Below are 25,364 nucleotides of genomic sequence, written 5' to 3'. Positions count from 1 at the left end.
GGGAATCCATGCCACAGGAACAAGACATGGTCAGGGAGGGCTACAGTTCTTGGCTGGAAAGCTGTCAACTGCTGGGGGCCGGGGAGCAGCGGGTAGAGCGGGGGCAGAGGAGGCGGCTCCCCCGCTTCTGACACCGCACCCCTGACCGGCCTTGCCGTGAGCACCCTCCGGATGAGAAGCCAGGGCAGGACGGTCCTGCCCGGTGTCCCGTGGCCTCCCTCGGGCGACGTGAAGCTTCGGCAGCAGACGAGAACCCGGCCCCTCCCGACGCGGCGGCGGGAGCGGGGCGCACCGGGGCGCGGCCGGGGCTAAGCGGCGCGCCCGGGGTTACCCCGGCCGCAGCGCCCCGCGGGCGGCCCGGGCCCCGGCCGGTGGAGGGGGGCGCCGGAGGGCGGCGGGGCCGCGGCGCGGGGGAGCCGAAAAAAATCGCTTCCTTCCGGAGCGGCGGCGGCTGCTGCCACTTCCCCGGCTGAGGGGCTCCGGCACAGGCACCCGGCGGCGGCGGCGGCTCCCTCCGGGGTGAGGCGCTCGGAAGCCGCGGAGGAAGCCGGCTGAAAGGCGAGCGCAGAGCGGGGGGTCGGAGCCGCCGCCGCCGCCGTGTGGAGGCGGCTGAGCGGTGGGAGGGGCGGGGAGGGACCAGCCGCCGCGGTGACAAGGTGCCAGCGGAGCGGAGGGGCCGCCGCCTGCGCTCCGCCGCCCTCGCCGCCCGCCCGGAGAAGTTTGACTCGGGAGCAGCGCAGCCGCCCGGGCCGCCGCGGCGGGGCCGGGAGCCGCGCCGGGAGTCGCCGCGCCCGGGGCCGCCCGCGGCGGGACGGGGGTCGCCTCCGGCGGCGGCGGCGGCGGCGCTCCGGGAGCCGCCCCGCCCGCGCCATGGCAGCGCGGTCCCGGAGACCCTGGCTGAGCGTGGTGCTGGGGCTGGTGCTGGGCTTCACCGCCGCCTCCTGGCTCATCGCCCCCAAAGTGGCCGAGCTGAGCGAGAAGAGGAGGCGCGGCGCCAGCCTCTGCTCGTACTACGGCCGCTCGGCGGGTCCGGGCGCTGCCGGGGGCGCGGCGGCGCCGGGGCCGGGGCCGGGCGGGCAGCGGCCACCGCCGGAGGCAGCGGCGGTGCTGGGCGGCGGCACGAGCTTCAGGAGCAGCCCCTGGGAGCTGCCGCCGGCGGCGGCGGCGGCGGCGGCGGAGGGAACGGTCTCCAGCCCGGCCGCCGGCGGGGAAGGGGAGCCGGAGGAACAGGAGGAGGACGGCGGCGACAAGCGGAGCGGCCGGCCCGGCGGCAGCCACAACGGGAGCGGGGACTGGGGGGGTGGCCCGGGCTGCGCCAAGCCCCGCAACTTCCTCTACGTGGGGGTGATGACGGCTCAGAAGTACCTGGGCAGCCGGGCGGTGGCGGCGCAGCGGACGTGGGCGTCCTCGGTGCCGGGACGCGTGGAGTTCTTCTCCAGCCAGGGCTCCGCCGCGCCCCCCGGGCTGCCCCCGCTGCCCGTCGTCGCCCTGCCCGGCGTGGACGACTCCTACCCGCCGCAGAAGAAGTCTTTCATGATGATCAAATACATGCACGACCACTACCTGGACAAGTACGAGTGGTTCATGCGGGCGGACGACGACGTCTACATCAAAGGTGACCGGGGCGCGCCACGCCGGCGGTGGGGAGGGAGGGAGGGGCGGCCGGCCGGCCGAGGGGCCCGGCGGGCTGCCGCGACCGGGACGTGCCGGGAGACCCGGGTCCCGCCGCGCTCGGCTGCGCAGCCGAAGGGTGCCGGCGGTCCCGCCTCGTCCCGCCGCCCGTGGGGAGCGGTGCCGGCTGCCTCCTGCTCCGGCCGGGCATCCCCCGCCGCAGCTGCGGCTCAGCCCGAAGGCTGCGGGTCGGTCGCCCTCGGAAACAGTGTTGGCAGCAAAAGTTCTCGGCTGCTCAGCGGCACTTGGGCTGCGCAAACGCAGCCATCGGGAGGCTGCTTGTGAGGCTGCTGCTCTCCTTCCGCAGCCTGCCTCTCCGAGGGGTGCTGCCCCGATTTCCCTGCGAGGTCTGTAGCCCCCTGAGAAAACGATGCTCTGCAGCCCGCTTCCTTGTGGCCTGCGTTTGTTGCCGCTGTTACTCGTGCCGCGTCCCGCTCCTGGGAAAGACGGAGAAGCTGAAGTTGTAAGCGTCAGCCTCGGTGGCGAGCGTGGGCGCTTGCAGCGCTGTTGAAAGTTAGCTGGCGGTACCTCTGCGCTTCCCGTCTTGTCCCTTGGTTTTGCTTGGGTCGTTTAATGGGCTGCTTGCTTGTCAGCTGTCGTTCGTCTGTGAAATACTTACACACGTACACATGCATATCTGTATCTATATTCGGTTGCTGACCTGAGAGTTGCCGCTCTTTTCTTTGGCCTCATTTCAGAGTTGTAAGGACCCCGTTTTTAATTGGTTCCCAGGTTCCGAGTTAAACCTATCCAGAAACTTTTAATTTCAAGTAAATACAAAATCACAATTTCTTAAAAGAAATAAGTGAGGGGTTTGAAGGAAGAGTGTGTAGAGACTGTAGCACTGGAAATACCTTTGGAAGGAGCCTAAGTTTTACCTTGTTCCGACAATTACTCTGTAATCGAACATATTTGATTGTTCCAGTCTGTTAAAAAAATAATCCTATTACAACAATACCTGACATTTCCCCTCTCCTTCCTCCCCAGCCTGGATCTATAGTGGCAAATTGTCCTACTTTAAAGAGAGTTTTAAACTAGCAAGGGAGTGCTTTCCATCAGTGTCGGCTGAACAGAGCAAGGTTTACTGGTGAAGTTAAGCTTTGATCATATTCTGGCTTCTGCCTGTATGCAAATGTCATTGTAATGCTAATTAATAATAATAATGATTTTTAAAAAAGTCAACTGTGAAAGGTAAACTTGTCCAAGGATATTGTCAGTTGGGCATAGGATGCTGCATGGGAAGTGTTTTCCTGTGGCAGTCTCAGGTGCCTGTTGCCTTTTTAAAAAAGCTTGAGGTACAGGAAAAGAGATGGCTGGTGGACTAGGCAGAGGAATACCAGTAATCTTTTCTCTTTTTCAGGTGAAAAATTGGAGGAGTTTCTTCGCTCACTGAACAGCAGTAAACCTCTGTATTTGGGACAGACTGGTCTGGGAAATATTGAAGAACTGGGAAAACTTGGGCTGGAGCCTGGGGAGAACTTCTGCATGGGAGGGCCGGGAATGATCTTCAGCCGGGAGGTCCTGAGGAGGATGGTGCCACATATAGGTGAATGCCTTCGAGAAATGTACACCACTCATGAGGACGTGGAGGTGGGCAGGTGTGTCCGAAGGTTTGGAGGAACTCAGTGTGTTTGGTCATATGAGGTAAGTCGCAGTAGAAATTGCACTCTGCCGTTGGTTTACAGAGTTGCACGTCTTGCAGCGTGCGTAGCTGTATCCACAGTCTCTTTCCACCATAATTATGTTTTAATGCATGCATCAGGATGTAGACTGCAGACTGTGAGGAAAAAAGAGCGGAAAACATTCATGGCATGTTGCTGCAAGCATATTTATTTCTACTCGTGCATCGGTGACAGTGCAGCCATGTTGTAAGGACTGCGATGCTGTAAGTTGCTAAAGCATCACCTTGAGGGTTTCTACATATAATCCTTGACAGGACGCTGCTGTCTTTGATGTGTGCTGTTTCTGGATAAGCATGCAGTATATCTGTCTGTTCTGCATCGCAGGTTCTTAAAATATGTTGTGCTGTTTGAAGAAGAATTGCCTGTATTTTCTTAATTACTCAGGTGTATTTTAAGGGAGTACATTACTGGCAAAAGCAGAAATAAGGGTTGGGTTTTTTTTTTCCCTTGTACAGAAAGGAAATTGGTTACACTGCCTGTGCCTATGACACACTGTTAACGGTGTTTTTCATAGTGTACAACAGTGTTAAAATGTATTAAGGACACAGGCAGAGTGACAAATCTTCCTATGCTGAAGTCATTTTGGGAGCAAATGACTTCATTCTGTAGTAGCATTTTCTAAAGTAGTAAAGATGTGTTGCAGTACCCAAAAAGTTTGTTTGCAGTGCTGTAACTAAAATTCAGGCCTATTTCTCTGGAAATACTGTGGTTAGTGGCAGGACTGTCTTTGTAGATAAAAATAGACTAAGCATGCAGCTGCCAGAAAGGCTAAAGGGTGATGGCTAATAGGACGAATATGAATTTAGTTATTTTGGCTGGTTCTTTATAATATTAATCTATGCTTGCCCTTGTGGCGCTCCCTCGTTAGGCAGGAAAAATAATTTATATGGGCCACTGAAAGAGGTTATATGCTATTAATGACAAAAAGACAGGGAAAACTAATTAATTTTGTGGATAAGTGTTTTTCTGAATGGCCTGGGGGACAGGTGGCCATTTAAAAACTGTGTTTGGTGGGCTACACTGCGTGTAAACAGGTGAATGAAAATGATTTTTGAATAGTTGATTCTAACTAGGTAGAAATCTTAGAGAAATCTTGCCCTTTACTTCACAATAGAAGGGTGCTTTTAGAGACAATTTCAGTAAATATTGTAAATGCCAATGTAGAATAATACACCCGTTGCCCTGCTAGAGCAGGGAGGGCATTTATCATGCAGATGGGTATCGCTGTAGGCCTAGTGGTTCTTAATTGGACTTCCAAACAGCGCGCTACGTTGGTGGCTTAATCTTACACTCTGTGTTTGGGCTGTGTCTGTACACGGTTGTTTTCAAATCCTTTCAGGCATGTGATGCCTGCTGATCTGTATAAGATAGCAAAATTGCGATTCTGTCTTGATGTCCTATCTCCGAAAGGGCTTTGGTTTTATTTTTCTGGTTTGTATTCTTGGGAAGAAATCTGGGGAAGGGAAGAAGACTGGTAAGAGATAACATTATCACTGTGGTTATAATTTATGTTGATATTGAATCTCAGAGAATTTTGGCTCCAGGCACTGAGTGTAAGCAGGACAGAGCGAAAAAATATGGTTACTTTCTTCAGTTTTGGAGACTGAGTTATAGAACTGCCCAGAAGATCATCTTGTTGTGGTAGGATTGGAACCTGGAAACAGCAAGTTTTTGGAAAAAAAACCCCACGTGTTTTTATGGGATCTGGAATAGAGTGACACCAGTCTTGACTGTCAGTTGCTCTTGAAGGTGCTAGGTCTAGACAATGAAGAATGAAAAAAGGGAAAATGTGTTAGGCATTGCAATAGCAGCTGCTCATTTCTGACCAGTATTTCCATCTGTTAGAAGAATCTTTGTTGCTGGCACAGGAGATGCTCCAGAAGATGCAGATGATTAAGACAAAGCTGCGTAGGATGCTATGCCAGTGTTAAATGTGTGTGGAAGGGAGGGAGCGAAACAGGGTATGTGGAGAGATAGAAGTTACATTCGTGCTTTGGCATAGTTTGTGTTGTGCAGCTGGTTGTTTCAAGCAGTCTAATATTGCACTTGAGCAGATTGATGTGTTGCAGGTTGTTAAATTAGTCGGTGACAAGGGTGACTTTTTAACTAGGGCACTGAAACTCTTGCTGTGTGCTTTCTCATTCCTGCCTTAGATCAGCAACACTCTGTGTGCTAGAAGGAGAGTTATTCCCTCAGATACATGTGTGCAAAACCAAAGATGGGAGCCAGGACTTTCTGCATAGCCAGTCGCACTGTGGTCCTGAAGTAGTCTTGTTGTATTTAAGTATTAAACTGGATCCTGTTGAGCTGTAAGATTTTTATGAGCTTTGCTGCTTTTGAGGAGATGCATAATTTGTATTTAGTATGGCTTGCTGAAGACTAATATAAACTGGAAACAATTCCATTAAAATTCATAGAAGCAGAAAAGCTCTAGAAGAGTTGAATTGCTGTTGCATCATTTTTTACTAGGTTTCTTTTCTAAGAACAGGAACGGAAAGTCTCTTTTTGGTGGGGATGAAAGAAATCAAAGAGGTCGAGAGAAAACCTGATCTTTGCTGGGTGGCTCAGCCCGCATAGCTAAGACTGGCTGCCTCTCAGGGTTTATTATGCCTCTGTTTAGAGGTAGCTAGTAAGATGTGCTAGCTTATACGCATAATATGCTTGTCGGCAAGGAGAGTGTTGCAACTTCTATTTTTTTGAGGGGGCAATATTTTTTTTCCCTGAATGAATAAGAAAAGAAGAGGTGTTCAAGCCTGCAATGAGCCACTCTTATTCTTGGGGCTTTCTAGATTTTAATTGTTGTTCTGCCAGATGTGAAGCCAGGGCTGAACCCTGGGTCTGCCACATACCAAATGACTTATGGCTGAGGTGATGAGTGTCTCTCTGTCTCTGCTGGTGGAGCTCCTCCACTTTAAATAAAGAATTAGTCATTGAGTTGCTGAAAGAGTGAATATAACAACAGGCGTTTTAGGGCACTTGTGCGGAAAGGAGACAAAACCCTGCCCTCAGCTGCAATTTGACAGTTGCTCTGAGCTGACATAAATACGGACTTTCACTGAAGGGTGCTTGCTCCTTCTTTCAGTTGCTGTCCTGTTCTGCAGGACTTGGGCAGCCCTGTGGTGAGCTGGAACAGGGACGGGATCCACTTGAAACCTGAACCTGACCGAAAGTGTCATCTTCAGCTCGATCAGTACCCACTGCAAAGCTGTGCTGAGCACGAGCATCAGGAGAAAGAAGAGGTGGTCACATTCAGGCAGGAATGTCAGAGCAGAAGAGTGTCAAACTGCCCTTCTTGGCAGCAGCCTGCATTGGCTGGAAGCAACAGTTGAACTGCAGCCTAAATCTAGTAGGTTTCCATGCAACATGAGAAAATACCTGCTAGGAGCATTGTATTTTGGGTGGATCATTTTCTTTCTCCAGGAAATCCATCCTTGCTCTGTATATTTTTCAATTATTATCTTAATTTATCCTCCAGTTTTGTAGATGCTGTAATGATTAAGGTGTAATAAACCTGACGAATTTGTCTAAAATATCAGTATAAAAAGCCTTTTTGCTTTTGTTAGGGGTTAGCAACTTCTGATTCCCAGAATCAATAACAGTAGAGATTTAAAAGGGCCTTTTGCTTTTGTGCTTTCAGAATCCACATTTCAAGCTAGCACTCTCTCTTCCACTAATTTTGAAGCCTTGAAATGTCTTTCTTTAAATGAATGAAGCGATTAGCTTGATTTTAGTGACTCATACTTGTTTTATGCTTTGGAAACAAATACATAATAAAAAAACTGAGACGCTGTGTTGTTTCTCGCTTTGGTGTTTAGGAGGGGCTTGACTATAGAGGGCCATTTGGAAAAAGAGGCTGACTCTTTCATTGAACCTACCCATCCGCCCCTTGCGCTTTTTTTTTGTTAATGGTGGTGTGGTTTCAGAAGACCATTTTGTAATTTGTAACCTAAGTTTGTAACAGACCAAATAGTGTAGTTTCACAGTAGGACAAATAAAATGCATTGTATGAATTACATGGCTGTAACAATTTGAGCAGAAATAAAAAATTGTTGGGGTATAAATACTGACTATCAGGAAATGAAAAATGGGTAAATGCAGCACAGAAAGATTTCAAGACCATTTGCCAGTGTATTTGGGACATTTGTTCTAATGTTAAGTTTGTGAAGCTTTTCTTTTTGTAGCCTTTTTTCCCTTTCTGTGGGAGAAAATACCATAGAATACCTCAAGTTAGATGGGTCCCATAAGGATCATCAAGTCCAACTCTCGCTACATTAATTTTAAACTTAAAAACTATGTTCATACAAAAAACTACATTAATACAAAATGCCCTGTAGACTTTCAATCTTTTGGTAATGCGTATGTTGATATTGAAAGAAAATATTGTACTTTGTACATACAAGCAGTTCACATTAATGATTGTATCTGTTTTCCCATTTTTTTTCTTTTACAAAGTTCTATGGCAACAATAGAATACAGTCGCATTACTACAATGCTTTTTTTAATAATACAGCTCTCTAATATCCTATTTGTTGTTGATTCCCAGTAGTTACAGTAAACATTACAGTAAATATCCTGGGAAAATGCCTATTTGGATCAAACTGCATGCTCAGAATGGTTCCCTTTGCAGTACAGTGATATTGTGACTGTCTCTGGAGGTGCTGGAACCTTTGTATGCCATCTTCTAGCTTCCTCTAAAAACACTTTATCTGTTCCTTTTTAATGCCAGTTTTCCTTCCTGATGTATTTTAATTTTTCATTTAGGTCTTTGTTGAAGATGTTGGTGGATCACAACTCAGCTCTGAGTTGAACACCACACCAAACAGAAGCATTTGAGGTGTGTTTGCCTTTGATGATGATGAGGTGGTATTTTGCTCATTTGGGTACTGGAATGATCTGTCTTGAAGCAGTGGTACCCACCCCCTCTTAAGCTGTTGGTTTTGGGCTGCTTCATTAGGTGGTTACATAAATGCCACCATCATTTTAAAAAGGCATAGAGTGAGCTATCAGTGACCCTATAATAGAAATGCATGGAAGAGTGGATAATTAAGATTGTAGCAGGGATCTCTGAGGGTGTATGGAGAGAAACAGGATGATCAGAGAGGCCTCAGAACTGTTTGCGTAAATGGCCAGTTATTGATAGAGGATTGTGTATGTGCTCTCTTAACTATTTGTTATTAATAGCTATCTGATTACAGCAATGTTAAAGGTAGTTATCAAACTTTCTTACTTTATTGTGATTCTCACCTGGTTAGAAAAGTGAGTTCTATTTCCATATCATTGTAGTATAGTGTTTCTGTGTCCATGATACTGTTTAAAAAGCAAATAATTAAATGCATATTGCAGCAACCGTGGTGCTATAATTGGGTCATTATTCTTGCCCTATGTGGCTCTGTGTTGGCCTCATCTGAGCTGTCTGCCCCTGGGGTGCGGTGCAGACTCCCTGCTCTTTCCCTGGCTTTGTAAATAACCCATTGTCGTTAATTTTCTTTTTTACCTGGGGAATCTGGGGAGGTTGCCCAGGGAGGCTGCTCAGGGGTGCTGCCTCCCTTGGGTTCACATATTCTGGGGACTCCTTGTCTTCTTGCCGCTTCTTGATCCTGCAGGATCAACTTGGCTGGGAGGTGAGGAAGGTCATGGTGGGAAAAGAGAGTCATCCCTGGTACTTCCATGTTATTGAGGGTCTTAAGCATTTTTCTGTGTGGCTCAGCAGGACTGCAAGAGGTGGAGGTACCTTTCTGGAGGGTCTTCATTGTGAAGAATTCAGATGCTATTCCTGCAGCTAGCATGAAGGTGTGTGCCAGCACACACAAGCCCATGGCTGTGGTCTGCTGTACGAGGGTGTCTTAGTTGCGGAGCCGAGAACTAAGGGCACAGTTTCTCAGCCAGGTTGAGGGGTTTTCAGAGAGTCCTGTATTTTCCTGCAGTGCCCCAAGAGGAAATACTTCCTGTGCCTTTTTGGAGTTTGACATCTGTGTGATTCTGACTGCTGGTGCTGAGTTACGACAGTGCTGGAGGACTCCGGGTGTGCATTTTCATGTCCATGATGTGAAGAAACCATGGATACACCTTCCTCTTAATGTGTTTTCCTCTAAGATGCCATCAGCTATTTATGTGCAGGACTGTGTGGGCTAGCTAAGAGCTTTCTAGTCTCTTTTGAATGTTTGTACATTCTTAAAGCAAATATTTCAAAGGTTTTGCTCTCTGTGAATAAGCTCTTGTTTGAATTACCAAAGCATCCCACAGGCAGGCAAAAGAAAAACATTAGGAGGAGTTCTTAAATCATTAAAAATGTGTTTTTAGTTCTGCTCATGGGTATCCTGAACCATCTCTCAACCTGGTCAACTCTAACCATGTTCAACTTTTTTCTCATGTTTGCTGTCATTTTGTTGGAAATGTCTTCTCAAGGCTTTTGTGCAGTTGTCATATTGGAGGTGGTATTTCCATAGTAGTCTAGTGCAGAAGGCTAGCTGTTCAAGTGTGATTTAGAACTAGTGTTCAACATGAGACAATGCAATTGTGGCACAACTATTTTAAGAGTCATCTCATTTAAGTCCTTAATGTCACCAGTCTTGACAGTGCCTGTCACATTATACAAAGAATAAGCTTGATTTTTAAAAAGGGACTTGCAGGTGGAGAATTTGTCTGCTTTAGGGTCAACAGTGGATTCAGTGCTTTAAGTGAATCCATGAAACAAAGCACAATGAAGTCCTGAAGTTTCTACTTCTTACCCTGAAATAGTTTTCTGTACTTTGCCTTAGAATCGAGTAAACCAAACCACACAGGAAGCATTAGTTTCTGTAGGTATTCCCAAAATTATATTTATTTTCAAAATTTGCTCTTCCCTAGGTATTCTGAAATAAATTTCCCATTCATGCCTGTAGATTTGATCATGGTTTTTGGTCATACGTTGACAAAGAGTTTTGTTAAACTGTCCTGCTTGAGCCTTTTTGAAGATGAAGTGTTTGTTGGAGAGTACCAGGTGAATCAAATAGTATAGAGCTGCTCAAAGCATGTCTAGTCTTTGAGACTGACAAAGTTCGGTCAAAGACACTGATAACCAACAGGTTGTTTCCTCCTGCTCATTCCCAACCACAAGAGCTGATGGGTTTTGTTACTTTTTCTGCACTGTTCCTTGTATCTCTTCTTGTCCTGACTTAGAAAATCTCCCAGAGATAACTTTTTTTCCTGACTTTCACTTTACAATTTCATGTCTTTTGATGAGATCAAAAGACACTCTTCTACTGAAATAGAAAACACTCACAAAGAGAGAAGCTGGAAGTTATAAAAAAGGAGAGCTACAGAAATTACTTGAAATAAGTGCTAATTAAATGTACTTATGTTTACCTTGTTATTTCATTAGGTATCAAAAATAGATCTATTTCATTTTTTAGAAGAATAAGCTTTCAAGCTGCTCTCCCACTTCTGTATGTTTCTTGTGAATTTCCTGCAAGCAGACAAACACGTATAGAGTGTAGCTGGATCATTTTAGGTCTTCAGACTTCACTTAGTCTGTGGTTCTCATTACCAAACTGGTTTTCACCTATTTTCAGTTCTTCTGTGAGAAGGTATGTATTAAGTCATTGTCAGTATATGCTGCTGTAACATACGCTCCCAAATAGGCTTTAATGTAATTATTTGATTTCATTGTATAGCATTAAATAGTCAAAGAATACATATACTAATTTAAAGTGTAGCCAGAACTGCTACACTTTGAGGAGTTTATTCAACCTGACTTGGGCTGGCTAATGTTTTAAGCTCAAGATGAGTGTAAAGGTTGGTTACTTTTTAATACATATTTGGAACTGAGCAGCAAGTAAATGTGTAGTTCCACCCTAGCCGCAATATTTTTGTCTTCCTGGGTACCACACTAAGACAAGATTTTTGGCCTGCTTTTAAGAATTATTCTAAAGCATACATATACTTTGGGAAACAAAGACCATCTTAAACTAGAGGTATAATTTTAGGAAATTCTGGAGGAGGAGAAGCAGCAGAAGGAGGATACAGGCTTACAGAATGCTGCTTTATGTATGATTTATTTTTGAAATGAACCTGGGAAAGGGAAGGTTACCTTTTCATTTATTTTTCAGTTAGTTCTTTTGAGATACATTTTGTACAGTAATTTTCCATAAGCGTTGAAGTTTTACCTTTAGTAAATTAACCTTTGTGAACATTTAAAAATGGAAAAAAAAAAAAGTCTAAAGTAAGTCTCTTCTGGAATGTGCTGGTTTAACCAGGCAGTTAGAATCCTGAAGATTAAAAACTGAGGTATTGACTGGGCAGATTGTGTGTGTTTGTATTTGCTGTTATTTTTAATTTTTAGTTTGTGATAAAATATTTGATTTAGAAACTTGGAAGTATTCCTTTTAATAATTTTCAAATAGAACTGTCATTTTGTGCCTTGTTTTTTTGTGCACTTCATACTTTGAAGGATTTTATATTTTCAAGATTGCTTTAAATTGCATCTGAGTCCCTAAACTTTTCTTGTTTCTTTATTATAATTTTTTTACAACCATTCAAGGGCAAATTAACATCTGAAGGAGGAGAGTTTGATCATCAGGGATGATGCTCCTTTTAACTCTGCATTTGCTGGTATCAGAGAGGTGTTTGTTCATGGGGCCATTTCTGAGCGTGGCATGTGTGAATGTGCTCCTCATGGCATGGAAGCAGATGCACGGAAGAAATGCAGCATTTCTTTAGTTGTCTATGTGGTGCAATGCAGTGGAAGTATTTGTGACCTTAACTACTACCTGAGGCATACACTGTAAATCTATGTGCATGGAAATGTTCATTTGTACAAACATATGCATATATTTAAAGTTTGTTCCTAGCTGATAACCAAGCTCCCAAGGGCGTAAATGAAGGTCCTTTGGAGCTTCTAAGCTGTGCTTCTAGGTATTTATTGTAGACTCTCTCCTGTAACACTTAAGAATTTAGCTTTCAGCTTGTTTTTAATTTCACTTTGTAGTTGTATATGTGCCCTTTTGTTCTGTATATATGATAATTTTGGCTTCCAGCTTCAGTGTAACGTAGTTCTTCGGCTTTCCATTTTCCTTGAAAGCATTTTCTTTCTGGCTAAAGACTGTAGCGCACCTATTATCATAATAAGTTTTCATCACCAGAGGGGACTATCTTATGGACCAGCTCATATCCTGCCAGAATTGCACAGCTTCCTAGTGTTGGTCATGATAGAACACAGTGATGTTTTCTGTTACTTTTTATCAATTTTGTGGAAAATTTTCCGAAGTGCATGAGTCTTAGTTCCAGACATCAGGGGATTTAACTAGAACAGATGTAGCTGATGACAAAGCTTTTAGGAGTGTGCTTAACAGCAAATGAAACAGTTTTGTTATGTACTATTGGTATTTTGTTATTGTTGTTTTAAAATAATTTGTTAGTTATTAATGTATCTTGCTAGAATGAATGAAAGGAGGGGCTAGTATTTTGGATTCTTCTTTTCTTCTGCTCTGAATTTTTGTGATTGAAGGTACTTTTCTTCATGTGGTAGGGGTAAATAATTGCACTTAGCTGAGGGTAGTTGAGTGTAATACAATGTCAAACAATAAAAAGTATTTTTTCTTAATATTTGGCTGTAGTAATTTTGGAAAATGTAGTATTAGTGTGTCCAAGAGGATTATGTAAGTGTGTATGTGTTTCTTTTGTGGCATTTGATGCTGGAGATTTCCTTAGAATTATAGAGCTTTGTCTGTTACATCTTTGCAAAAATCGATTTCTACCTTCAAGAAAGAATTCTGTACCGAAACTGTGTATTGGGTGTTCCTCCATCCTGGCCATGGTAAGTTGGTGCTCACTCCCTCTTCCAAATCTGTTAGCCTTAGTTTTTACTGTACTAAACCCAAAAATAAACCTACCTTCAGACTCTGCTCTTAGCCTATCTGTGTTGTGCTGTTGGCATGTATGCTTGAAGGTGACAGCTCTGTCATGGGAGAGATGGGAGAGACGTGTGGTCTTTATGGGGCAGAGAGTCTTGGATGAGTAAGGGCTGATCTTCCTTCTTCAGTATGCTCATCAGCTATCCCAGGCCAGTCTAAGCTTCCTAACTTGTCACTGGAAAAATATTTTGAACAGCAGTGGCTTTATTATTTTAGCTGCCCCTAATGCTAGAAGCAGGGGAGGGAAATGCTGGAAGAAGGTAGGTTGGAATAACAGACTGATATCCCTTCGCTGAGTTCGGCATTTTAGAAAACAGCTGCTATGAATCAGCTGCTCATGGCTAGGAGTTACATTCTCACAAGACTTCTTCCATGAGATTTTGCCCTAAAATAGGATGTGGTGCTGATGTTCTATGTGTGTGTGTGTGTAGGTGTGTGTATATATATGTGTGTGGGGTATGTGTGTGTATTTTTAAGAATAGTGCAGTGTATTGCCATTTGCCTTTTTGCTCCACTTTGAGCACCAGATAATCATAAAGACCATTAAATTTATGTCATTTAGCTTGTTACCAGCTGTTTCTGGAGACTGATGATTATGATAACAATTGTCGTGCCTAGACTTAGACCTACCTAGGTTTATTAGAACCTGACCCCCAAGTGAGAATCCAGTGTTATAATGTTGACTTGTTTCTATTAGACATGCCAGTTATCTTCCACAATATTCACTTACTGGCTGTGTTTTACTAGTGGACTGAGGGATGTGAAACCACTTACACTCTCACATCGATCTGAATGGGATTTCTATTAGCTGTGTATGCTGTTGATAAAACACTGATAAAAGTTCACTGATTCAGAAGGGGAAAATCTAACTGAGGCTCTCAGAACAACCATGTTAAAATACGTTCCTGAGTGTAGGTTAGTTACTGACTTGATTAAATAGGAGGTCTGAAATTTTTCATATTTCTGAACATTGGTGATACCTACTTTGGAATCTGAAAATACACTTCAGTAGTAGCATTCCTGCAGGTAAGTCCAGAACTGCAGGAGCTTCACACTCACCTCAGTTTGAAAGAATTTTGCTGTTGCTAATTGGAATGTTTAGTTTAGTACTAAACTCACAATTTTAGTAAATAACTTCACTGTTAATTTTCCATTGCTAAACATCCTTTGGAGACCTACTGTTTTCCTTGGAAATGGACTTTGAAGAGATTTATTTGGAGTCTCTGCCATAAATCCATGGACTGGCCAATGAAAACAAACCAGCAGATGACTTCACCACTTTTAATACCCATGTTACCTTCAGTGTAGGTACACTTGGTGTTCTTTCAAATTTGAAAGAAAATAAAATGCAGTGCCCTGGTTTGGGGGAGGAAGGGATTTGTGGTTTTTTTTTTTGTTGTTGATTTTTATTTAGTTGTTTCTGTTTAGCCATAATGCTACTAATCAGCTTGGTCAAAATAAGTCTTTCTCTGCAGACTAGGTACTACCTTGAACAAATGAAGTAACTTTTTGTCCTTATCACATCCACGATGATCATGTAGGTAGGTAAGAGAAATAGTTGCTGGATTATTTCATTTATATGGGACTAGTACAAGGATAGAATCCTACAGTGTTGCTCTGTTATTTTTTGAAGAGTTTCCAGAAAATTTATATGTGTTTTGTAGTATAGTCATTATTCCTTGTTCACTGGGGATAAATGCATAGTAATGAAAGATGTCTGGTAGAGTTTTTGGCATCTGTTCATCAGTACAGATAATAAAACAGCAACACTATTGTATTTCTCAGGTTGATATTTGCACTCATTCACACATTCTAAGGAGGTATTTAAGATACCTTCTGCATTTCACATCATTCCTTATCCAAATGTACTGAGCGCTGTCGTGGTTTAGCCGGCAGCTCAGCCCCACACAGCTGCTCGCTCACTCCCCACCGGTAGATGGGGGAGTGAATCAGAAGGGTAACGCTCGTGGGTTGCAACAATAACAGTTTCATAATTAAAATTAAAAGAAACAACAACCGAAATGCAGCTTAAAGGAGAACAACGAGAGGCGCAAAGCCCCAGGGGAGGGGGAAGGGAGCGGGGAGGGGAACAAACCGCCGAAACAAACCGCACGCGACACAGCCGCTCACCACCCGCCGACCCGACCCCGCGCCGCTCCCGAGCCGCAACTGCCCCCCCTCAATATACTGGTCATGGGGTCACATGGTGTGGGATGAACCTGCCATTGGCCAGTCGGGGTCAGCCGCCCCCACCATGGCCCCACCCCTCCCAGCCCCTCCCGCACGAGGCAGAGCGCAGGAAGCGGGAAAGGTCCCCGACCCCCACAGTGAGGAGAATTAACCCCTTCTCAGTGAAATCCAGCACAAGCGCTATCTGAAATAATAGGGTTCTCCATTCTACCTGTGCTGTGCCACTGGAATACTATTCTAAAACTATGGCAATTGCCATAATAAGTAGCTTCTTTACTTATGCTTTTAAATTCTTCAGGGCAAATACACGCCCATTTGTTGTTCTCTGAGTTGTTACTAGTCACTTCACAAAGCTTTTGTTTTGTTCCTTGTAGTTACCCATCCATATTGATGAATGCTACAGAGCTTTTGTTTGGCGAGGTACAAGAATCCATGCTTTCTGCCCCACTACTTCTCTTCATCATGCTTCCTTTCACTTGCCTCAGTCTTCTTTATTTGTTTTATTTATTTATTTATTTTAAATCTATGATCAGTATTAGGTATGGTACTATGTGTAGGAACTCATCTGTAACTACAGTGGTGCACAATGTTGAGCTTCAGTATTGCAGCTCAGGATTACATTTACCAATTTTAAGGCTTCATCGCACTACAAATTCATCACTGTTTTGCAGCTGGTTAGTACTATTAGGTCAGTGTCATCTTTGTCCATTTTCATCTATGGAGCTTCTGACTGGCAGAACATTTCACTTGTGTTAAAGTTTAATAGTATAGTAGTTGCATGTTTAATCCTGTTGCTATTGAAAAACTGTGCTGTCCTAAACATGATGTTGCCGTACCAGATAAAAATTGCCTTTTCCTGTGTGAAGAGAACGTGCCTGGTTAGCACAGTGACCTCCACAGCAAGGGCAGATGCTGCAGTAGTAGCAGAGGGAATGTGCTGCATTGCACATGTCCCTCGTGGAAAATCCTAGCCGTTATTCCAAGTCTACTTTTACCTCCTAGCAGGCAAATGATGAGTGAAGAGGAATGATTTCATCTGGCAAAGAGCTTAATCACACATGATGTTAACTGTTGAGGGCTTTCATTCCAAGTAAAGGAAGCAATTCAGTGCATCTTAGAGGACAGTTGCCTTTTGGACTTTCAACTTTATACTCTGCGATTTGCCACTTTATTTTTTGCTGCTGTTCAGTATGAAATTTGTGCAAATAAACATGTAGATTATCAGAAGTGCCCAGAGGAGCTCAAAGGACTGTCTTTGAACACTGGACTTTATTTTTCAAGACAGTTACTTGAATCCCAAGCTGAATACCTGCGGAAGACAAACACGCAGTAGTTTCCACTTTTGCTCTACAGCCATTGTAGCCAGGGCAAATACTGAATGAGTACTGCAGTCTGCTGGTAGAGTTGATGTTTCTGGCTGAAGTATGTTGACCGTGTAGGGCAGATCTTTTCATGCTTTGACTTCATACCTCATTTGGAAAACATAAGGATCCTGTGTGTACTGTTTATGAATGCTTTAATTCATGATGAATTGAAGTGGAAGACTCCAATGAATTGTTTAAGGAACTAAAGCTTGAAGGGGTGTGTATGTATATGCGTACACGCACATGTATGTGTATATATATATATTTAAAAAAATGGTAGGGGAGCATGACAGAACTTTTTAATGTGACAGCTGGAAGTGATTTCCTTGAAAAGCCTACAACAAAATACAGACTTTTAAAAGAGGTTTTTGGATAGGTTGGAAAATATGTACCCATGAAAACAAGGCTTGCATAAATGCAAGGATTATTTCCAGCATTAATGCTTCTTCGGAGCTTTTCAACCTCAGTAGTAAGTAGCAAATATATGTGTATTAAATGTCATGTGTACCTGTATTTCTTAAGCAGTTTAGATCATGCCTGTGTCTTGAGGTTGGCGCTAGTCCTGCAACTATTATGAGACAAACAGCTCAGTCTTTGCACTGAGCGTACAAGCAGTCTGTTCCTGCCAGTTCTGGAAGCCTTCTTGGAAGAGAGGCGTCAACTTTTGCAGAACTGAGCTTTTCCTAAGTAAGTAAAGTAATGCAATTGTAGACCTAAAGCTGCCTCTGGTGTCTCCTTGCGGAAACCTGTTACATGCTGCTACATCCTTAGGTATGAAAAAATCCTGTTTTGGTGTCCTCTTGGCATTCGAATGATGAGATGAGCCATAAAACTCTTGAGGAAGCTTTGGGAGTCCATGGCACAGACAGGTGTTAAAAGCTACTGTCCATGACAGGTGGTGTAAGCTGAGCTGGAATGAGTCCACCTAGTTCCTTTGCTCAGATCAAAATCCCTATCTGTTTAGATCCTTTTCTTATAGCTGTAATGGGAAACCTGTGGCTTGCAGGACAGATGCAGCCCTCAAGTTTGGCATAGACTGTAGCAGCTTTTTTGTGTTTTGCTTTTGGCTCACACAAAACCGTGTGGTACCAAGAAACTTCAGCCAAGTGTTTGGTTAAGCGCAGTCCATCCTCACGCAGGGAAGGTTTGTCTCCTCTCCTATCTTACTCCACTTGCTCTCTGTATAGAGGGAGAGAACAGTGTTCATTCCTACATCTGATCTCTATAGCCTACTTTGTGGGAAGTCTTTTCCATTTGAAGTTCAATTAAATGCATGTCACCTACTGAATATAGCGAGTTATTTTCTGCCATGAAATTGCCTTCTTGCTCAGGGCTCACACTCCCTTCATCTTCTGTCCCTTTCTGTGACTTTGCTCTTCATGTTCTGTTGCCTCCTTGTCTCGTTTGCAGTAAAATTTTTGCTCTGGCTTTTGTCTTTGCTTTTGAAGTGACATGGAAAGCTTACAGAACCTTAAAGAATTGCTCAGTATTACTGCAGGAATGAAACTGTTTTCATAAAAGCTACAATCTGTCTATAAAAATAAAAAAATCTTGTTAATGAAATAGATGTGCAATGGAAACATATTAAAGGAATGACATGGGCTGTTAAAGTTTCATTCAGTGGTTTTAATGTACCTAGAAAGGGGAGATGCCATTTTCAGTGCGTGAAGCATTAATACCGTTTGGAGGTTATTGAGGAAGAAGTACATGTTTTTCTAGTCACTTACGAACTTTTTTTCTTTCCTGAAGTCCAAGAAAAGTAGCTTTACTTTCCTCTGCTTGCTTAAATCAAGACATACGTGCATACACACTTCTCAGCTACATTCTTTTCATCAAATCTTTGGTTGAAAAACCTTTTTTTTAACTCAATATGCTAATTTTCCTTATAATATGGCTTCTATATTCTTACGTTTCTGGAGAAAGTTGTATGACTTTTTAAAGGGGTTTTTATTTTTGCTATTATAGGAAGGTGACAGCTGGGACGTGATTCTCTGAGGCTGGTTGGGGAATAAGTTACTGCTGTGTTGACCTGGGGTGCAGTTCGTCCTGGAATGGAAGAGCTTGAGTCACCAGATTTGTGTTTCTCACACAGTGACGAAGGCACTGAAGATTGTGCTCTTCCTTCTTCCTTCTGTGTTTCCCTGTAGTGCTGAGCAGCTGTGTGCTGTTGCCTGAAGTGCTGCTTTGACACCAGAGATATTTTAAGATAAACTCAAGCTTTCCTGGGGCTTCCTGTACACCTGTGTGTATTATTAGTTTATCTTCAGTACAGTTGTTCTGTTGCACACAGTCATACAAGCTGTTGCTGAACTCATGAGGCCACATTGTTTATACGCTCCCTTTCTGTTCACTCATTATCAAAAGTTCTTCATCTATCAAATAGTCATGATACGTAGCATTCTTTCTCACAAATTTTGAAAAAATGAATAATGAGATCATCATGGGGCAGATATCTTCAAGGTTTTGTCTAAAATGAGGGAAGGGATAGCTTTGAGAAAGCATTTTTAATGTGTAATAACTTCATACAGTTAATACCATAATGTTCTCTAGATGATGAATTTGCCCAGCAATAAAAACGCTTTCATCACGGTGATGTGTGTTTTCTTAGAGTTTCTCCGTGAATGCCTCCAGCGACGTTCTGTGTTCTAAATCCTTCAGATTTGATTGGTGAAATGTAGTTAGTTCTCAGCATTATTTGGATGGGAGATTTATGGAAGATCTTGGGTGTTTGAAAGAAGTTATCTCGGCAATAGCTGTTTTCTTGAATCCACGCACTGAATGCCTCCAGACTGTAGGGAAGGGTGGAGCTCTTGGCTAGTGCTTGTGCTTGTTGAGATGCTGTCTCGCTAAAAGACACCAAGCTGTGGGCTGGCAACCAACGACACAAAGAGATTCCTTGTTAATCGAATCGACAGCCTTTATCTAACTTTTGTTGTTTTATGGTCGGCCTACATAAATCTCCTTGGAAAGCGTTACCGTATTGCCACGTGTTATTAGACAGCTCATTAATGTTCATTTTTCAGTTAGATGAATTCTGGCCCTGTAGAAGACTGAAACTGCTTGGACTTCTATCCAGCATGAGTAATTATAAAATCTTTTGGCGTTCAAATGGTTTAAAACCTCCATGCAGGTGGCCTTTCTTTCACTTACATGCGTGTTCAGTGAGCAGTTTAACTGATGGTGTGCAAAGCTGAACAGGCTGTTTGGATTGTGAACTGCTAGTGCATGCCATTGGGTTGGCTGCAGAGTTTCTATATGAGTATTGTAAAGTGTTCCTGAAATGTAGTTACAGGAAAAAATACATTAAAACCTTTATTTTAAAGCTTCAGGAGGACATAAGACACTCAAGGGATGAACAAACCCAGTTAACTGCCTTTGAATAAAGATTACCTAAGTTAATATCTTGTATATTTATATACATACCACATGCACGTATACTTAAAGTAAATTTTTCTGCTAAATCCTATGCAATGTATAATCAAATAATGATGTGTTTTACCCAACTGATAGGTTTAGAAATAGTCATTAAACTGATGGGCACTGTCATTTGGATGATTTAGCAGCTTGTACAGGTATTTTAGCCTTCAGACCAGAAACTGTCTTTGCATGCGTATTTACCACTAGTCTGTTTATTCTCCACGCTGCTGAAAAATTGCATGGTAGCCAAGTTGCAAGGAATGCTGTTGTTTCCAAACAGTTCACAGGACAAGGCCCTCACCCAGCAGGTGACTCAGTGCTAGCAAAGCCCTGCAGTGGTGAAGAGCTGGGAGGGGTGGGAGCATCACATGCACAGCTTGTACCTCTGCGTGATCAGTGCTAAAGACAGAAGGCGAGAAGAGGGAAGGCAAGGTTGTGAGAAGTTGTTAGTAAGCAGAATGAGGATACCTGCACAGATGCTCACTTGGACAGTTTTCCATGAGCTCTTGAGAAACAAAAAGGAGAACTCCGTGCAACAGTCTCGCCATCTTCTCCTGTGTAGGGGGACGTGACAAGTTGAGAGCTTGAAAGAGGAAAGCAGAGAGTAAGAAGAAAATGTGGTCATCTAGGAAGGGACAAAACCAAGTGTGACTAGCCTGGGGTGATATGTATAGCTTTGGGGCAGGGCCTTGGAAGTTGAGGAATTTTGACCAAATGCTGTTAGAGTTGGAAAGAGAGGGAGGATTTCTGTGACTGTGAACAACTGGCTTCCAGCAAAGGAGATTTGTTTGGGGCTCTTCTAAGTAGCTGAACAAAGGATAAATTGGAAGGACTGTTAAATGCTAATAACGTCAAAAGGCAGTCAGTTTAAAACATAATGGTAATGGTGATGGGATGTTCTGAGTGAAATTAAAGTTTCACTAGTTAAGACATGATATATGTTTGGCAGGAGCAGCTAATGTGCTGTTTCTTATTCTTTAAAAGAGCCAGTTTATTAAGGGTTTATGCCTAACATAAATGAAACGTGAATGAAGGGTTTAGTCAATTGTAGTTTTCATAAAATAAAATCCTCTCCCTGAGTAGCTTTAACAAATTAGACATTTATTTACAGCTCTCCAGGTTAGGGGTTTAGGGTTTTTTTTTATTTCACAGTAGGGGTGCTAGGCCTCCAAATCAGCAGAAGACAAATAAAGCTGTACAAAAAAGCAGTGATCCATGAATGAAAGTAAAGTGTGGGAGTACGTTTAGATGTATGAAGGTATGTTTTATAGCAGTTTGCCACTATTGCTCTTTTCTTTTTTGTTGTTCTTTTTCTTTTTTTCAAGTTTAATGGATTACCTTTGTCACTCAGGCATTCCTGGTCTGTGATTTCTTGGGACTCAAAATCCCCAGCTTTTCACTATTAACAACAACAACAAAAAGTCATGCCAGAGTCTTTGCGGAAGGCTGATGATGTTTTTCGTCTTCTTCACTTTCAGAATATACACAAGTATCTTGTTTACTTGTTGAGTGCCGGATTGAAACCTGGTTGTAGCACCTGGTGCTTCACCAGTTAGGTCAGACAGGACTGAGGGTGTCCATCCTACTAGGTCTGCCTGCAGGTAGGACCAGAAGTTTTTTCTTCTGTAAACATTTGAGGTGTGGGTCCAGTATAAATGGGCCATGGGAGGAAAAAGCAAGTACAAAATTGCAACTTTAGTGACTCCTAGTAAACTTATGGGAACCATTTTCTAGGTAGAAGTTCTACTGTAGTCCCCATTTAATACCTGGTAGGCTCATGTTTTCTTTCAGTTGTTGCTTTTTAGGCACTGGATAAAAACGAAGCTCTTTTTCCATAGGCAAATCCACAGTGCAAGTCCAGAGCATCTGTCTGTCCAGAGGCTCTGGTTGCTGCCATTCCAAACAGGCTTTCCCGGACTATGGGGAGCAATAAAGGGTTTGAAACCAGGATTTTAAAATTCATGGGGATTTTTGCTCTCTACTTGTTGGATGTTTCCCATCTTGTGTGAAATAAGGTTTTGTTTTCTGTCAGTTTCTTCTCTGCTTATGGAAAATTACTATAGAAAAAACAAAAGGACTGGAAAATATGTTCCTGTTTATTCTGTCGGTGTTACTGGTTTGCCTCATTGGCAGTATCCTTATGAAACTTAAGACAATTTTTGATTCCTCTTGGTGGTTTTTTAGGACGCTATGTCTTATTTTTAACCCAGTGTATATTTTGTGCTGTATGCAGTCCTTTTATACAGATTTTCAGTTTAAAATGTATGCTTTCACTTCTATCAACAGTTGTCTTCAGTAAGCTTACTGCAAAGCAACTCAGACTGTAATATATGCTGCAGTGTAGAGCAATTACTGCAAGGGCAAGCTAAGGTAAAATTTTGTCATCTTGGCAAGTTGTCAGTTTTTGCAGACTGTGTCCTGCACGGTCCTGAAGTAGAAAACCAAACTAAGTTCAGAACAGCTGTTGTGTAGAGATAGACTAACAACAGCATAGTTGATCCCTGTCCCAGCATAGTCTACAGACTTGCAGGGTTTTTAGTAGCTTGTCTAAAGACTTAGCTGTAAATGGTTTAGTGATTTGTATTAATCAATTTTAGCAATTCTTTGCGTACAGGTAACAAAATGTGATTTCTTTCAAATGTTTACTGGCCAGATGGGGTTAATTTTTCTGTCTGGCCTCCCAGCGCATTTCAAGAGAGTTGTACTGAAGGTAGGAATCCACCATGAAAGCAAATGTCCATCTCATAAAATAAAGCCTATAAGCCAAGGGGACGAATGAATTCTGAACATTCTGTTTTTTCTTTTTTGCCATAGTCCACCACACTGACATCTGTCAAAAAAAGCTCCTTGCAAGGAAGCGCTGTGAGAAAATTCTCCACAGTGCATTTGTTAGTGTGAGGAATTGGTAGGAGACGTAGAGGGGGATGGTGAAATACCGCCATCATCAGCTGGCTGAGGAATGCAAAAGAAAAAGCATGAGCCTTCCTTTTGGCAACCAGAGAGGGGCAGGAACAAGTTTTGCCTTTCTGGGTGCAACCAGTCAGGAACTGGTATATGGGAACAGTTCAGGTAGTCTTTCTCCCCTGCAGCCTGCTTATCAGCATCCTTCGGGACCCTCCATATGCATGGGAGGGTTCTTGTGTTTCGGGTGGTCCTTCACTTGCCATAAGGTAGGAGGAAAATCATGTGTCCCAGTGAAGGGAGCAGGTGGGATTGTAAAATAGGGGGTATTCTGAAAGCATTTGTCTTTATTCTCTGACATTTGCCAGTCCCAAAATTCGTCTCATTAAAAAAAGGCAGGTTTGAGATGGTGCGATTTGCGATGTGAATTTCCAGCTCTGTGAGCATTAGGTTGTTTTTTGTTTTTAATTCTAAATTTTAGTCTCTGAATAGTATGAAGTATCCAGGATATATGTGACATCACATGGCCTTGCTGTCCCTGACTGACTTTCAAACAAACCTTTTTACAGACATTCACTGCACCTTTCTGTCCCACAAAATTTGGAAGAATGAAGCTTTTCTTTTCTTTAATTGCAGAACATGCATGTTTCCCTTTCCTGAACTTCTTTTGTATGAATCTGCCCAAGTAGCACAGAAGGAGAAGAATGCAATTATTTGGGTCAATTGTAAATTGTGATCGCACCTTGAATACTCTCAGCCCTTTTCTGCTTCATGATTACATTACTAGACTTTCATTCAAGGTTTTATTTGCACTTTGTATTTAAAGTCCATACTAATTGTAACCCCATCACCATCATACTTGGAGTTCCTCTCACAAGGAAGCCAATGTCATTTACAGGATGCAGGATTTCTATACCAAGGACTGGCAGCTATTTTATTTTGTGCAGGTGCAGGAGAAGTATATAGATGTGTACTTCCTATTTATGGAAAAGTACTTCTGTGACTGCATGCGTAAATACTCATTCTGTCATTTCTTCATGCAACCTTTTGTTCCAAAATGCCTTTCCACGGATTTTGTTTTGAACAAGTAAGTGTCATGAGAGTTCAGACTGTTCTTCATGAAAAGTCATAGTCCAACACTTTGTCCCTTAGCTGGTGAGACAGGGTAAAAAATAATCTGTATGGATGACAGACTATATTGAAGAGTTTGTTACCATGTGAGTTGTGTCTTGATTTCAGCGGCTTCACTGATAGACTAAACTTTACTATGTGGTTATCTGATGCATTTAGAAAGAGGAATTGTTAAACCTTTGACTAAGAACTAAACCAATATACTTTGTTCAAAGACGAGCAGCGTGTGTTAACTGCTCTAGCTCATCACCAAAGCATTCGGGAGCTGTACTACAGTGGAATGACAACATTGCTTCTGCTTCATACTTTTTTGTATTACTTTTATTGATCCTTGGGATAAAGTGTTGCATCGTTTCCCCTCTGCTGGTGTTAAGTGTTCCTTTTGGTTCTTAAATGCTAAATGTTCTCCCACTATGCTTAATGGTTTTGATAGTTATCCAGCAGCTTCCTAATTTTTTTAAATGTTTGACTGAGAATCCATTATTATAACAAATTAAGCAAGAATCAATACCAGCTAAGATTTATCAGGTTTCACTTTTTACTAAGTATTCTGAGGATTTATCAGGATTTTATTTGGCCTGATGTTGATCTTTTTACTCAGTCGAAAATGAGGGATAAAATTTGTGATCAAAATAAAAAACAGATTGCTTGACTGAAAGTACCGTTTAGCTAATCCAGTAATTGAAGGATGCATGGATTCACTTTCTTAGCTTTGCTGGAGAGAGAACACATAGCCTTAAGTATTCATCTTGTTGGTTAATAAACCTAGTCTTTTGACTATTATGCAGGGGATGAAATGGTAACAAACTCTGTTGAACACTTAGCAGGGACAGACAGACTTCTCTGATGGTACCTCTTCAGTGATGGTGTCTCCTGGTTTCTAACAGACTTCCAAAAGTAAGCATGTTAATTCCATGGCAGTGGTTCAGCTGTTGTAATTAGATTAGTTTGTTTCTGGTGCGCTCAAGTCATAATCAGTAAGTATCATGTGCTTTTTCCCTTGGGCTTCTCTGAAAGAGTCGACGTTATGATGGTGTTCTCTAAAAAGAGTGGTAGACAAAACTATTCTCTTACTATTTTGACACGATCAAATACAGTTGAATAAAAAAGGCTGATTG

General features: G+C 42.9%; 1 protein-coding gene across 1 annotated transcript in view; it reads left to right on the top strand.

The window, feature by feature from the left end:
- The first annotated feature begins 463 nt into the window (after window positions 1-463).
- The window catches only part of CHSY3 (chondroitin sulfate synthase 3), a 178,130-nt gene continuing 153,229 nt past the window's right edge, over window positions 464-25,364 (top strand). Inside the window, exons 1-2 of the mRNA XM_064438676.1 lie at window positions 464-1,615; window positions 3,032-3,315. Coding sequence (XP_064294746.1) covers window positions 871-1,615; window positions 3,032-3,315 — 1,029 coding nt within the window. The 5' untranslated portion in view covers window positions 464-870. The remainder of the gene's footprint in view (window positions 1,616-3,031; window positions 3,316-25,364) is intronic.

The sequence above is a fragment of the Phalacrocorax carbo genome, chromosome Z (genome assembly GCF_963921805.1).
Source record: "Phalacrocorax carbo chromosome Z, bPhaCar2.1, whole genome shotgun sequence".
Classification (NCBI taxonomy): Eukaryota; Metazoa; Chordata; class Aves; order Suliformes; family Phalacrocoracidae; genus Phalacrocorax; species Phalacrocorax carbo.
Note: the sequence above shows the minus strand (reverse complement) of the source record. Positions and strands in the feature narration are given on the sequence as shown.